This window comes from Sinocyclocheilus rhinocerous, unplaced genomic scaffold, assembly GCF_001515625.1.
Source record: "Sinocyclocheilus rhinocerous isolate Xijiao unplaced genomic scaffold, SAMN03320098_v1.1 scaffold1553, whole genome shotgun sequence".
Classification (NCBI taxonomy): Eukaryota; Metazoa; Chordata; class Actinopteri; order Cypriniformes; family Cyprinidae; genus Sinocyclocheilus; species Sinocyclocheilus rhinocerous.
Window position 1 is genome coordinate 404,249 of NW_015639764.1, and position 15,312 is coordinate 419,560.

General features: G+C 36.9%; 2 protein-coding genes across 2 annotated transcripts in view; one reads left to right on the forward strand and one right to left on the reverse strand.

Moving 5' to 3' along the window:
- Positions 1 to 1,535: 1,535 nt before the first annotated feature.
- LOC107751652 (nuclear factor 7, brain-like) lies at positions 1,536 to 3,762 on the reverse strand. Its single transcript, XM_016567392.1, has 5 exons — positions 3,438 to 3,762; positions 3,274 to 3,369; positions 2,436 to 2,539; positions 2,280 to 2,401; positions 1,536 to 2,088 (listed from the first exon to the last, which is right to left on the reverse strand). Exons 1-5 carry the CDS (start codon positions 3,636 to 3,638, stop codon positions 1,544 to 1,546), a joined length of 1,068 nt encoding a protein of 355 aa, XP_016422878.1. The 5' UTR covers positions 3,639 to 3,762; the 3' UTR covers positions 1,536 to 1,543.
- Positions 3,763 to 6,294: 2,532 nt separating this feature from the next.
- The window catches only part of LOC107751653 (uncharacterized), a 12,657-nt gene continuing 3,639 nt past the window's right edge, over positions 6,295 to 15,312 (forward strand). Inside the window, 3 exon segments of the mRNA XM_016567393.1 lie at positions 6,295 to 6,342; positions 11,978 to 12,093; positions 12,244 to 12,879. Of these exon segments, the coding sequence (XP_016422879.1) occupies positions 6,295 to 6,342; positions 11,978 to 12,093; positions 12,244 to 12,879 (800 nt within the window).

Here is a 15,312-nt window from a genome sequence, read left to right on the forward strand (position 1 = left end):
GGATGGTGTTCTTGGGGTCATAGGAAGCATTTCTGTCCCTCCAAACACGGCGAGTCGAGTTAATGCCAAAGAGCATAATTTTGGTCTCATCAATTTTGGTCTCATCTGACCAAGCCTTCTCTGAATCATTTAGATGTTCTTTGGCAAACTTTAAACGGGCCTGTACATGTGCCTTCTTGAGCAGGGGGACTTTGCGGGCGCTGCAGGATTTCAGTCCATTGCAGCGTTGTGTTACCAATGTTTTGCTTGGTGACTGTGTTCCCAACTGCCTTCAGATCATTAACAAGCTCCTCCCGTGTAGTTCGGGGCTGATCCCTCACCTTTCTCATGAACATCCTTACCCCATGAGGCGAGATCTTGCACGGAGCTCCAGACAGAGGCCGATTGATGGTTATTTTGTATTTCTTCCATTTCCGAATAATCGCACCAACAGTTGTCTCCTTCTCACCAAGCTTCTTGCTGATGGTCTTGTAGCCCATTCCAGCCTTGTGCAGATCTACAATCTTGTCTCTGACATCCTTTGACAGCTCTTTGGTCTTGCCCATAGTGGTGGGAGAGGTTGGAATGGAAGATACAAATTGTGTGGACAGGTGTCTTTTATACACCTAACGAGCTGACATTAGGAGTAACTTCTTAAAGTGGCAGGACTAATCTGTGTTCCACATGGGCACATAACCAGTCTGTGGGAGCCAGAATTCTTGCTGGTTGGTAGGGAATCAAATACTTATTTCACTCACTGAAATGCAAATCAATCTAACCTTTATATAAAATGTTTTTTTTTTCTGGATTTTTTTTGGTTTGTATTCTGTCTCTATCCATTAAAATAAACCTACCATAAAAATTACAGACCCTTCATTTCTTTGTAAGTGGGCAAACGTACAAAATCAGCAGGGGATCAAATAAATATTTTCCCCACTATACATGAATGAAAAACCTGTTCATGTACAGTACCATAAATCTAGCGTAGCGTTAGTTCTGGCAGGTCACGTTAGTCAAGCTCGCATCAGTAAGATCCTCAAATGGTAAATAATTTCTAAAACGATTTAGTTAGAGAAGATTGAAAGGCAGAAATGAGCTAAACATAACTCTCATAACAAATTATAAAATTATCCATAAACAGGATCAGATTGAACTCTTACAGGCACATAGAACATTTTTGCAAATTCGTAAACCGCTAGTGAAAAGCCACAGCAGTAGTAGCCGGTCTACTTTATGTTAAATGTGAAAACAAACAAATGTGACTGTGGCAAGGAAAAAGCTTAATGAAGGACAGAAGAACCTTGAGCAGAATCAGACTCAGCTGAGGAAACCCGTCTTCCTAAGTAGTAGTTCATTATTTATACGTCCTGAGGAGGTCCAACAGTCATGAAGGAGAATTATTTTCAAGTCTTACAACCTTTTAATTTAATTGTTTAATCAATGTATTATGATTGATTGACACCAAATAAGCGATATGTGAAAGGACCCTAATAAGAAGCAGATCAGATCAACTCAGTAAGTAAAGCTGTCCAGGGCAGGGTTGTTGAATTTAGCAGCTTTTATTTCACTGCACTCCCACTGATTCAGAGCTACAGGTGTAACGTTTACGGACTATTACAGTACCATAACTATATGGTAAGATCCTCAAATGGTAAATACTACAGAAGAATGGCAAGACGGTGTCAGTGAAGGTGGTTGTGAATGTGTGTAGATGTGTGTTAGTTACAGGATCAGAGAACGACACTGTTCCTCTGTCATAGTCCAGATGAACTCTCAGACGATCAAGATCCTGTTCAACAGGGAAACCAGACGGTTCACACAATCCATACCACACACTCCAGACATCAGTATTAAAGAAATCCCGTCCCTTCCTTTGGTTTGATGCTGTAGTTACTCCAATACTCCAGCATAAACTCTCATTAACCTCCACATCCCAGCAATATATTCCTGAGTTAAAACCCTCTGAACCCAGAACACAGGAATAATAGTCAAATCTCTCAGGATTATCAGGAAGAGGTTGACTGTTTAATAAGCTGTCTTTCACACTGGTCAGATCATCAGACAGGACGAGACGTGGGTTTGCAGTGTTTGGATCCAGAATCACAGGAGCTGAAGAGACACAATCGACAGCTGCTTTTATTCTGATGTTCATATAATGATCAAGAGTGAACCGAACATAGATTACGAATTATGACACTTGTCCTATTGATCAAACACCGACATCTTTAAATCTGTAAATCTTCCCTCATGCATCATTTCCAGTGTGTGTGTGTAAGAGCGCAGATCTTCTCCAGACTCACTGTTCTGGACGATGTCCTGCATCTTCTTCCAGACTCTGAAGGGCAGGTTGCCCAAGTAACGCGGCACATCAATCAAAGCTCCAGAAGGCATCTGTGGATCCGGCTGTGATGAGATCTGGACTCTGGAAGAACATTCAGGATCAGAACTGCAGTGGCTTTGCCCTCAGTGCAGTGATTGTAGCTTCTTCTTCATCTCTGAGAAACTGATGAAGCTTCTCAAACTGCTGTTTAATCTGACGTTCTGTGTGATCAGCTTGAGACTGAAATCAAACCACATTCACTTTATCTCAAACACACATCAACACATCATTCATGATAAACTCAAAACAAAAACAAATGTTCTTTTGATGTCTCTCTTAACTGAAACATCAAAAATACTGTTGTGTAACTTGTAAAGTAAACCAACCAAGATCCTTTCTCAGATAATATTCAGACTTATATTAGTTTGTATAAAACAATTCTCATTTGAAGCTTTTTATTTCTGAAAAAAAAAAAAAAAAAAAAAAAAAAAAAATCAATTAATTGGAAATGCTTTTGATTTAAGGCTTTCATTTTGTCTGATCTGAAATTAAACTTGAAATTAAACACACTTGAGTGACAAATAATAAATCCTGAAAATTCAGCTTTGCTATCACAGGAATACATTTGCATTTTATATTTGATTGAAACAAACAAAAAAAAAATCTTTTAGATTGTAATAATACTTCATAATATTAGTTTTTTTTACTGTATTTTTAATCAAATAAATGCAGCCTTGGTGATTTTTCTTTTTTTCTGGTTTCACTTAAAAGTGGGCTTTTAAGTGATCTTAATGGGTGCACTCACCTTACATAGTGCTGATTACTTGTCCTATTTAATTAACCAGGGGTTTAACAGTAATAAACTGAAATACATCAAATATAACAAATCATAATTGTGTATAGTGACCTATACTGTATAAATGATCCTACACTTGTGATACAAATTTATTTTACTCCTGATTCGGTTTCCTTACCTTGATGTGTTGAACTGTTTTCTCAAACTCTTCTCTCATTTTCACTCCTTGTGTAATTTTAATTCGTAAGGACTTCAGTGTTGTTTTGAGCTCCTCCTAGAATTTATCAAAAATGTTTATTATGTATTGTTGTTTACATATGAATCAAGAGACATTTGTCTTACCTTATATGATGAAACGGCTTCACTGATGGGTCTGAATGTGTGATTGTCGTGTTTCTGTGAATCTCTGCACACTAAACACACAGGCTGTTTGTCCTCCAGACAGAAGAAATCGAGTTTCTCACGGTGTACACTGCAAGAAGGCTCTTCAACAGACAGTGAATCCATTTTCACTGTTTGCACAAGCTTCAGCAATCTAAACATTACTTTAAAAATTTTACTTTCCAAAATGAATAATCACGAAGATCTTCTGTCTGTTCTTAAATAAAATCCTCTTTGAAAGTGTTTGTTTTCATTCTCCATTGATTGCTGATTGCTATCTGATTGCATACAGATATTATAAAAAGCCTCAGAAAGGAAAGAAGTGAGACAGTCTCTTCCTGGTAAGTGTTTCAGGAGGGTGGATCAGTTTAGGTATGTTGTGCAGCAGGTCAGACAGTAACACTAACTGCACGCAGTGAAAATGACTTTAAAGGGGTGGTTCATTGCGATTTCACTTTTTTAACGTTAGTTTCCTCGCGTCCTCCTGCTCTGCACATGCTCTGCATCTCTCTCTCTCTCATTCAGCTCAGCTCCAACAATGAACTGTTCCAAATATACACTTATTTTCAAATAGCTATGAGAAGCGTTAAACATGGACGTGCGTGCAGTTGCCGTACTGTATTAAAGCTTTAATCAGGATAAAACCGTATATTAAAAGCTAACATAAGCAGTAGCATTTACAACAGCGTATCTAAAAGTATGCGACAACAACAAACAAAAACAAAGGCCTACCATTAAAAGCCTTGCTTGCACAGGTTCTGCGCGATCCTCTTCAATAATATCCTGTAGACGCGCTCTAGAGGCGGTTTAGCCAATCACAACACACTGGGCTAGCTAACCAATCAGAGCCCATCACCTATTTCTGAGGGAGGGGCTTCATAAAAGAAGGAAATGATCAGCCCGTTTCTCAGAGAAGGGACAGAGAGGTGTGGAATAAAGGTAAATTATGTGAAAAATAATGCGTTTTTTAAAAAACGAAGCGTTAACACATGTTAGACTGCACCCCATAAACACAATCAAGCCTAGAAAAAACCCAGTGAACCACCCCTTTAATATGACAGGTTAACTGGATGTAACGCAGCATGGTTTGAAATCAACAATTTAAAGTTTGACCAGTGACTGGTCATACACAAGGTCTCAAGAACAGAGTGACTTTTTATTAATAATCAAAAATAAAACAAAACACTACCCTGAAGGGAAGAACACAGGGTCTGCAGAGCAGACAACGATCAATGACAGAGAGCACAGGTAGAATAAGTAGAGAAGGAAATTAGGAGGGTAACAAGGGAGGGTATATCCCTATAGTTTCTCGTGGAGGTCTGTAAAAATAAATTAAACTCATGGATTCAGATAGCGATTTATTCACAGTGGAGAAACAAGTTCTATCAAAAGTTTTGAAAAGGTACTGCCTCAGTGACAGCTTTTGTACCTTTTTTTCTGAGAGTGTGGTTGGTCCTGGATCCCCCCAGACCCCCTCAATTTGAGCACTGGCTAGCAGTCTTTGATTTGCTCAGTCATTTTGACACTGGCAAGACCAATGAGGCAGACCAACCTTAAAAAATAACTTTTAAAATTTTTGTCATCCTAACAACATGCAGAGCGCAGCTCACTGAAGAGCAGCAGAGCAAAATACTGGGGACCGGTTATTCGTAATGTTTGTTGATATTGTGTTAATTTAAATATGGCCGGGAGAGCAAAAAGAACATTGTAGTATCCTCACTGTGACCATTTGTATCGCTGATCTTTCCCTTACTGTCATCACAACTAATATTCTGTTTAACTAATGGAACATTTTTTGAAAACGAAGGGTGACAGAGCTTTTTCTGTCACTGCCCCCGTCTGTGGACATCCGCCTTGCACCTTCCATTACCATTTTTAAATCGAGGCTGAAAAACGAATCTCTTATTTTTAGCATTTTAATCTCACTTTATTGTTTCATTGTCTGTCTTGTTGGGAGAAATTAATTTGTTTAAAGACATGTAAATTGATGCAAATCACTTAGCTGAATTTGTTTCCTCAAGAGATGCAAATTGGACTGGAAAATTCAGTAGCCTACTATATACACAGCATATAGGATATTTAAACATAAATTGGAGTGAAACTATTCTGTTAGACCAGTGAATTATATATGTGTGTGTGTGTGTGCATGTGATATAAAGCTCTGAGCTTTGAGAACACACCTAAATGTAAAGAAAGGCACTAGAAAGATGCCTCACCCACAGTGACGTGATTCTAAATCAGACACGTCATTGTCATCAAACCCCATAAGCATACATACTGTATGGACAACAGAGCAAGCAGTGAGTAGGCTAGAAAATTGTTATAGTGGAAAAGGTAAGTTTCACAATATTTTAAGTGAATTTCATTATTAGAAATTAAATTCTTAGTTGTTCCTTCAAATTGACTGTCAATTTAACATGTTGATTTTGTGTTTAATTATAATGAAAACACTGTAAAATCTATTTTCCAAAAATGCATATGGGCAAGGCATAAATTAATGTTTAATTTATGTTTTTGTTTACTTGCTCAACAGAGGATTCACATGCAAATGCTGCAATAATGGAATCATCTAAAGAGCAAACTCTTTGCTTTGTCTCATGGAATATTTCTGGACAAAAAAACCCAAACATTTACCATTTCTCAAACGAGCTAAAGGCAGAAATTTTCTTTTTGCAAGAGACATATATTGGACCTGAAAGTGACCTGCCTTTAGAAAAGCCTAAAGGCTGGCAATCTTTTTTTACAGTCTATGATTCCAAAAGCAAAGGAGTCGCCATCCTTATAAAAGATAGTGTACCTTTTAAGTACTTATGCCATGATGAGGATTATAGTGGGGGGTATCTCGTACTCTTCTGTCATCTTCATGGTGAGCTGTTCACTTTAGTTAATGTGTACAATCACAATGATGACAAAGAAATGCTGAACAGACTGCAGGAATACCTGAGGGAAGCAGCTGAGGGTGTGCTTGTGGTTGGAGGTGATTTCAACATAGTTCTCGACCTTAGCTGTGATCGAACATCTAAAGCAGATACAGTAAAGCATAAAACACTGTGGGGCCCATTTAAAAAATTCACTGCCTCTCTAAATCTTATGGATACTTGGGCATACAGTACTTCCACCCAACAGTCAAGGCATTCACATATTGTCAAAATGACAGTTATTCTAGATTAGACATGTTTCTTCTGTGTGAAGACAATTTAGAGCGAATAAAATATGTCGAAATCCATGAAGCTAAAAGGACTGCGGATCAAATAAAGGGGGGTAAGAAAGAGACTGTTCAAGATCATTTGCTTCTACTGATATGTCTCGAAGTGAATGAAGTACCAAATGTTGCTTCACAATTAGAGCAATTCCGTGAACCAGACAAAAGAGCAGGAAAGATTAATGGCGCAGAAATACTGAGTGTGATCAAGTCTTTAACTGACTCTGGGCACAAAGGGCCTAATGGCATAAGTGTACAAACATACAAGAATTTCTGTTGCCAATTTACAGAGATCTTAAAAACATGTTTCAACTGTTTGATGAAATCCTACAAATTACCTCCAGATTTCAATGCAAGTATCTCTGCATCAGGTGGCAGAAAACATTTCAATGTGGATTATTTGATTGTCACTATGATTCTGGCCAAACGCCTCAATGTGCTACTGGAAGAATTCCCAGAGGAAAGGAGCCAAAAAAACATCTGTGATCCGTGTTACTGTGTAAAAGTGGCAGAAAAAACAAAGAAAATCAAATGGACCTTCTTAAAAAACAGCCTCTCATACCTACTCACAAAAAGTACATCTCAAAAATCAAAAATCATCAACACCCTCCGTAAAGGTTTAGTTCCTATGGAAACAGAGGAAAACAATATTTTAGAGGATATTATCCCAAAAGCTTCAGAAGATTTCAGAGAGCTACAAGATGGCTGTCCACTCACTAGGCCCATCCTCGGTTTGGTCCTGAAATATCTGGAGCTCCATATAAATGAGAAATATGAGAAATACACAACTCATGTCTGCCACTCTAGACAAGTTGTAGTCATAAATGAAAACAGTTCTCCTGACTTGAAATGTCTGTGTGAGGAGTTCAAGAGAAACTCTGGGATTGAACTAATATGTTTTCAGTTAGAAGCTCAGAAATCTCCAAACCTGTGAAAACCCTGTTCATGCATGAATTTATGAATTTGTAAGAATGCGTCATTCTAGTTGTTTGTCAGAGTCATGTATATATGGTTAAATATCAATTGAAAAATGAAAGCAAACATTTTTGTAAACAAATTATTATCTATTGTAATATATTGTCCACAGGTTTTGAAAGTGTTTAATTCCATGCTAAATTGCAGGATACATACTTGGATGTTCTTATATTGTTGTATACATTATCATGTATTGTTTTGTTTTATTAACTTGTCACAATCTTCTGCAGAATTATTCCGTGTAACTGAAATTTGTTTAGAATAATAAAGTACTATAAAGTGAAAATTAACAAGATTTAAAATAGTGAAATAGTGTTGTAGTTTTCAATTTTGTTTAAAACGCTACATACACAAATATACCTTATATTGTTGAATTTAGTACACTAATAAAGGAAATTAGTATATTACAATCAGATATAATTACATTTTTATTTGATTTAAAACACAATATATAAGTTCTGGTGAGTAAAATTATTGAATGAATTAAATGGGTGGTATTTATTCATTTAGGCCTACTGTTAAATATTGTTGGCATATTTAAGCATTAATAATAAAGTTACAGCAGTTCATGGATCATTACAATGGATGAAATTAAAATACCCTTGACAACTCTAGTAAATTAAATCCTGCGTTCCAAATAAAAGAGCCAGTCACAAATTGGAACAGTCACTGCCTCTTTACATGAAATTTGGACGCCCAAGTCCTGCTCCTGGAGATCAACCTGTTCAGTTCTGTCCTAACCCTGCTCCAACACATCTATAATTATCAAGTGTTCCAGAAGATCAGCTGATTAATCAGCTGGTTCAGTTGTGTTTGATCAGGGTTGGAGCTGAACAAGCAAGCTTTCGTGTGCGCACTGGTTTTTATCTAGTATCTTATATTTATCTATATTTTTTATTCATTTATTAGCAGGATGAGATTCACCAGTGATTTTCTGTTGTTAGAGTTTAACTGGTAACTTCCTCAGATAGGTTATTTTATCAAGACTACGAAACAATGGAAAGACGGTGTCAGTGAAGGTGGTTGGGAATGTGTGTTAGTTACAGGGTCAGAGAATGACACTGTTCCTCTGTCACAGTCCAGATCAACTGTCAAACACACAAGAACCTGCTCAACAGGAAAAGCAAACTTTTCAGGCAGTCCATACTGATCATACTGCACACTCCAGACATCGAGTCAAGTCAAGTCACCTTTATTTGTATAGTGCTTTATACAATACTGATTATGTCAAAGCAGCTTTACATTGTCAAACAGGAAAATAGTTTGTCAATGCAGATAGACAATAACGGAGTCGTTTTTTCCAGCTAAAGTCAGTTCATTGATGATTCAGTGACGTCCTCATCATGCCATTCTTCTTACGATGTAGCGAGTACATCGTGTGTTATGGGAAGTGTTCCCGGTTCCGGTTGTCCTAATTAATGCAGCCTAAAAATCCTTTAACGGATTTGAATATGGTTCCTAACTGATGACGAAGAATTGACAGAGCAGCCATCAAGTGTTAGATCACCATCTGATGAAATACTGTGGCTGATGGCTGCATGGTTAGACTTTTATCTCTAATAGTATTAATCAAAAATGTCGTCGTCGTCATCATCATCATCATCACAACCACTCTGACAAGTGAACCAACTTCACATAATATCTTATTTCATTCATATAAATCACAATGGTAACGCTGAATGGAAATTACTTTTAATTATTACTTTAAATTAATTATTACTTGCTATATTTTATATGCAATTTATATGCTGTATATTATATATATTTGTCATTCAATGAGTGGTGCTCTGTCTGCCTGAAAATAAATTATTACGTTTAATTTTCTGGAAAATGCTTGTCAATGATCAAATGGTGAAGATAAATCATTTCACATATCTTTTTTTTATAAAACAAATTTTTCCCAGCTCACATTGGGCTATAAAATTAGAATTATTACTCACTGCACACACAGTATTATTCTTAAACATGTTCTGTGACTAATAAAATTGTAATCATGTGTCCTGTGTCGAACTGCCATTATATTTATTATAAAAGACCTTGCAGACATAATATTAAATTCTGCTCGTGGATGGTTTACTTGTCATTTAGTGTCTCAGACTCTTGTAACAGAGCAGTATTTTGATCCCTTTTGTGTCTCCCTCTGTCACAGCCGGGCTGAGGAAGCACAGTGGATCTAAATGCTTTATTAAATAAAACAAAAGCGAGATAATCCAACACGAAGAGTAAACTTAACAGATATGCACAAACAAAACCACACCAGACAATTAACGAACTAAAGAGATGGATATATTTCCTGAGAGAACTAATGATGAAAATAAGGTATTAAGCAAGATCATTTCTAGGAAAACTAGGCTCCAGAACAGCCAACAATGGTGTCACGTTCTCTTTTTGTTTCAGTTTAATTTTCAAGAAACAAATAGAGAATGTGACACTCTTGTCGGCCCCTCCTCAACTGAAGAATCCTTAAGCAACTGCCTATAGTTTTCCTATAAATGTCCTTGCTTAAAACCTTATTTGATGTTTTTCTCGTTTCTTGTAACAGATAGAAACTTTTTACAGATCAAACATGAAGTCAGAGAGACGATCACAACTATGTAAGGTGTGTACAGTATATGTTGTTTCATGCATTTTGGGGAATTTTATTTATAAGAAAAGAGGGATGTTTAAATGAGAATTGTGTTTATGGCCTTTAGCCTCATATAGAAGAAAACTAATTCTGTGAACGAAAACTACATTAGACTGCAACTAAAAGCTATTACAAACACTTGCTTCAGTTTTAAGCAAGAAAAACATATAACTGTACATTTTTATCACTGATGGAGTTTGGGTTCCTTGCCACTGTTGCCTCTAACTTGCCTAGTTAGGGACACTTAATATTCTGCCGTATTATTGACAAGAATGTGCTGAGAAGTGAACTGAACAGTCCAAGTAATATATTTAAAATACATTTATTTCATCCTAATTATAGTTTAAATATATTAACGTATTTACTGACATATCACTCAAGACTTAATGATTTAAAAATTATAATTAAACCTTATTTGGAGTATTTCTTAATATTAAACCTAAAATGTGTTTTAATGTCACTATTGATGAGGATTGTATGATCTTTGAATAATATCAGTCTTTAAATGCAAGATATTTGAAGTGTACCTGAAGTAGTTCCTCTTCAGCACAATCACATTCAGTCTTTATTTGGACTTCAGCATACTTTGGCACAATTAAAGTGCATTAAGTACAAAATTGGTAATTGCAATTTAGCAGACTTTAGGTATACGAGTTTAGTATACCAAAAGTACAATTGTGAGAAATTTTAATTAAGTACATAAATATGTAAATATATTTGTAGTATACTTGGCATGAAATAAATGTTTTTCAAATACATTTTAGTATATTTAATTTTCACTAGGGATGACATCTCTGTTTTCTCCAGAGCTGCTTTATAGATTAATTGGACTCATTTCATCATTGATGAACTTTACACAGTCACTGAACTGAACTGACTTCAGCTAAACAATGACACTGTTGTCTTTATTAGAGTGGCTTTACAGCAGAATTTGTCTCATATTTGCATCAGTGAATAAATATTTTCATGTTTGAAATGAACCTGTTCAGAATGAACGTGTACGTCAGGTTTTAGGTGGAAAGGACTTTTGTACAGGATATGCCCATGCTCACAGGATATGCATCATCCCTCAAGAATCACTGGAATGCTTTCTCAATGATCTGCTGTAACTTCTTGAGTTACTCTCTACTGTTTTATATGATCTTAAACACTACTGAAACAAAGAGTTTGTGCAATTCTGACATGGTTAACACAGTAGATCTACAAGCCACCCCATTTAAATGTCATTTTAAAGGGGTCATAGGATGCTACATGCACTTTTACAAGTAGTTTGAACTGAAATGTGTGTTGGCAGTGTGTGTACACAACCACCCTATAATGATAAAAATCCACTCAGTGTTTTTTTAAAAAATCTGGTTAAATATTTTCCCCTTTCTCAGTCACATAATTTCTCATTCCATGTCAGTCACAATGGCAACATTGTATGCAAATTAATTAGTTGCTATATTTCATTTTTAATTAGTACACATTCATACTGATTATATTCATACAGCTCCACAAATCTACATATTTTTATAGGCCTATTTAAAATAAGTTTAAATAGGAATGTTGGGTGTTTTCCATTTGCAAGAAGGCAAAAACAGCAGCCGTTTTGCCAAAGTTAAACCCAGTTATGGGCTTCTGAAAACCAGAAATATTGTGAAACTGTTTCTCTCAGTGTATAATCTTTTCTCAGATTATTTATTTATTGTTTTGAAGGCATTCCTGGTTCCATCGAGTGTGCTCATCGTCCTGCTTTATCTGGGCATTCAAAGTACTGAGAGGGATGTGAAACCTGGTGCCCTTGCTAAAATCTTCAAGTATTTTGTTGACAAGTAAGTGTACTGTATTTGTACAGTTTAGTAAATTAAAATCAACATATTAAATCGGTAAAATGCATGTTCAAATTGTTGCATGATGGAAAGTTGCATTCTTAGTTTCTTAAATTGTGATAATGTTAAATTGTGAAAATTTGATCTCTGCAGTGTCCAGCCAAAAACCCAAAAGCAAACAGATGCTCAGTATGCAATAGCAATCTCTGTTCTACGTGCTCAGTGTACAGACGTACATGCTGATATCCAGAATGCGTTCAGCAATAAAGATGCAAAACATGTAAAAGATGAGCTCAGTAAAGGACAGAAATGTTTCCTCTGCACAGACTCACGCAACGTCATTGCTGCAAGGCCAAATCGTACCACAAAGGAACATTCTGAGCATGTTCTGCTCTATCCTTTAGGTGAATCTCCCATGGACAAACTTCTAGAGCAGGCAGATCAGAATAGCTGTGTAGTTTTCTATTCTTACAACTCACCTTGTGTGAAAAAATGCATTCGTGGGGAAGACAATATTTTGAATGGTCTTTCAAACTGGATAAACACAAGAAAAAATGGAATGAATGCATTTGTCTTCGAAAAGATCTGGCAGAAGGACGGAAAGAAGAATCTGGCAGAAGAATTTCTAAAGATTAATGCGGTAGTGCCTCTTTATCGGTGTAAGAGAACCAGTGATGGAATGGAATGTTGGAAATGTGTGGAAAATAACAATGTGGATACTTTCTGTCTGCTTGAAAATAAATAATCAATTTTCCTTTTCTAGAAAATGCTTATGTCAGTGATCAAAGGGTGGCATTTTAAAAAATCTTTCTTTAAACGCCCAGCACACAATGGGCTATTAAAATCAAAAATATTCAAGAATGATCTCTGATGTATCATTCTTGAACACCTGTTCTGTGCCTAATAAAATTAATTATGTATCCCTTGTGGAACCACCATAATATACACTGTATAATGTATGTAAACTTTGGAAACAACAATAAATTCTGCTCATACGTTCGCTCTTGATTGCTTCACACAATAATATTTGACCAAACAACATCTGATTTGTTGCCACTAATCTGGTAAACCAGATTTGAGTTTTTCCTTAAAAGCAACATTGTATTAATCTCCACCATAAGTACAGTAGTTCACTCAGTTATGAGTGAGTGAGTGACGTGGCATGTGGCCAAGTATGGTGACCCATACTCGGAATTAGTGCGTTATAATGCTTTACAATGTTATAATGCTTATAATGCTTTACAAATGCCCAGCATTCAACATGTAGCAAAAAATATCTGGTGCTGCTACTCTGCTTGTTTTTTCACACATTTGAACTTCCAAAGCAGAAGTTGAGTGTGATTGAATACTGGCAGCATGTGGCTCATCCTGTGGCCTCACTAGTGATTGGTCAAATAATTGTCAGATCATTCACATGTACCAAACTGAGTGTCAACACAAAGCAACACACAAATGCTGCTTGCACAAGGCCAAACAGATCGTGTTGAGTGTCTCAAGAAAGTAACTGCTCATACATGAACTCTATGTTTTTAAATACACTAGATAGTCGTCTAATCATTCTAGTGAACTTTGGAACAAATGTTAGGTTGCAGCAACAATGTAAAATCAATTTATAATTCTACAAAGTACTTTTAAGTTTTCAATAGCATACAAGTTACAATAATAATCCAGTATCCACTCATAATATAATATAATCTTAGACATTTTATTGTCTTAAATCGTGCTGTCACATGATATGTGGTTTTTGGTTCAGGATGTTATGTGGCTATGTGTGCATGTATAAGATCTGCAGAGTTACAAAGCTCAAAGTCTCCCACAAAAGGATTTATTCTATCCAAAAAAGAGAAGGCTGATCCAGACCGGGCTAAAGCGCCTCATTCAAACACGCCCCCACATGTCTACGTCACAATGTGGAAATATTAGCATAATGCCGCCCAAATGTGCACGTAAAGAAAGAAGGCGTGGTTTCAGGAACGCAGTAGTGTTGATGCAGCCATGTCAGGGAGACGCTGTGCGTTTCTGTCCAAAAGCAAAAGCACTTTATTTGTAGGTTATGTTCAGATACAGTGGGGGAAATATTTATTTGATCCCCTGCTGATTTTGTAAGTTTGCCCAGTTACAAAGAAATGAAGGGTCTGTAATTTTTATGGTAGGTTTATTTTAACGGATAGAGACAGAATATCAACCAAAAAAGCACATTATTTAAAGGTTAGAAATTGATTTGCATTTCAGTGAGTGAAATAAGTATTTGATCCCCTACCAACCAGCAAGAATTCTGGCTCCCACAGACTGGTTATGTGCCCATGTGGAACACAGATTAGTCCTGCCACTTTAAGAAGTTACTCCTAATGTCAGCTCGTTAGGTGTATAAGACAGTTGTCCACACAATCTGTATCTTCCATTCCAACCTCTCCCACCACTATGGGCAAGACCAAAGAGCTGTCAAAGGATGTCAGAGACAAGATTGTAGATCTGCACAAAGCTTGAATGGGCTACAATACCAGCAGAAGGATGCTTGGTGAGAAGGAGACAACTGTTGGTGCTATTATTCGGAAATGGAAGAAATACAAAACAACCATCAATCGGCCTTGGTCTGGAGCTCCGTGCAAGATCTTGCCTCATGGTGTAAGGATGATCATGAGAAAGGTGAGGGATCAGCCCCGAACTACACGGGAGGAGCTTGTTAATGATCTGAAGGCAGTTGGGAACACAGTCACCGAGCAAAACATTGGTAACACTACGCCGCAATGGACTGAAATCCTGCAGCGCCCGCAAGGTCCCCCTGCTCAAGAAGGCACATGTACAGGCCCGTTTAAAGTTTGCCAAAGAACATCTAAATGATTCAGAGAAGGCTTGGGAGAAAGTGCTGTGGTCAGATGAGACCAAAATTGAGCTCTTTGGCTTTACCACCAAGGCAACAAAGGAGTGGTTCAAGAAGCAGCACATTAAGGTCATGGAGGGGCCTAGCCAGTCTTCAGACCTCAATCCTATAGAAATCTGTGGAGGGAGCTGAAACTTCGAGTTGCCAAACAACAGCCAAGAAACCTTAAGGATTTAGAGAGAATCTGTAAAGAGGAGTGGATGAGATGTGTGCAAACCTGCTGACCAACTACAAAAAAACGCTCTGTGCTTGCCAACAACGGTTTCTGCACCAAGTACGTCATGTTGTGCTTGGGGATCAAATACTTATTTCACTCACTGAAATGCAAATCAATTTCTAAC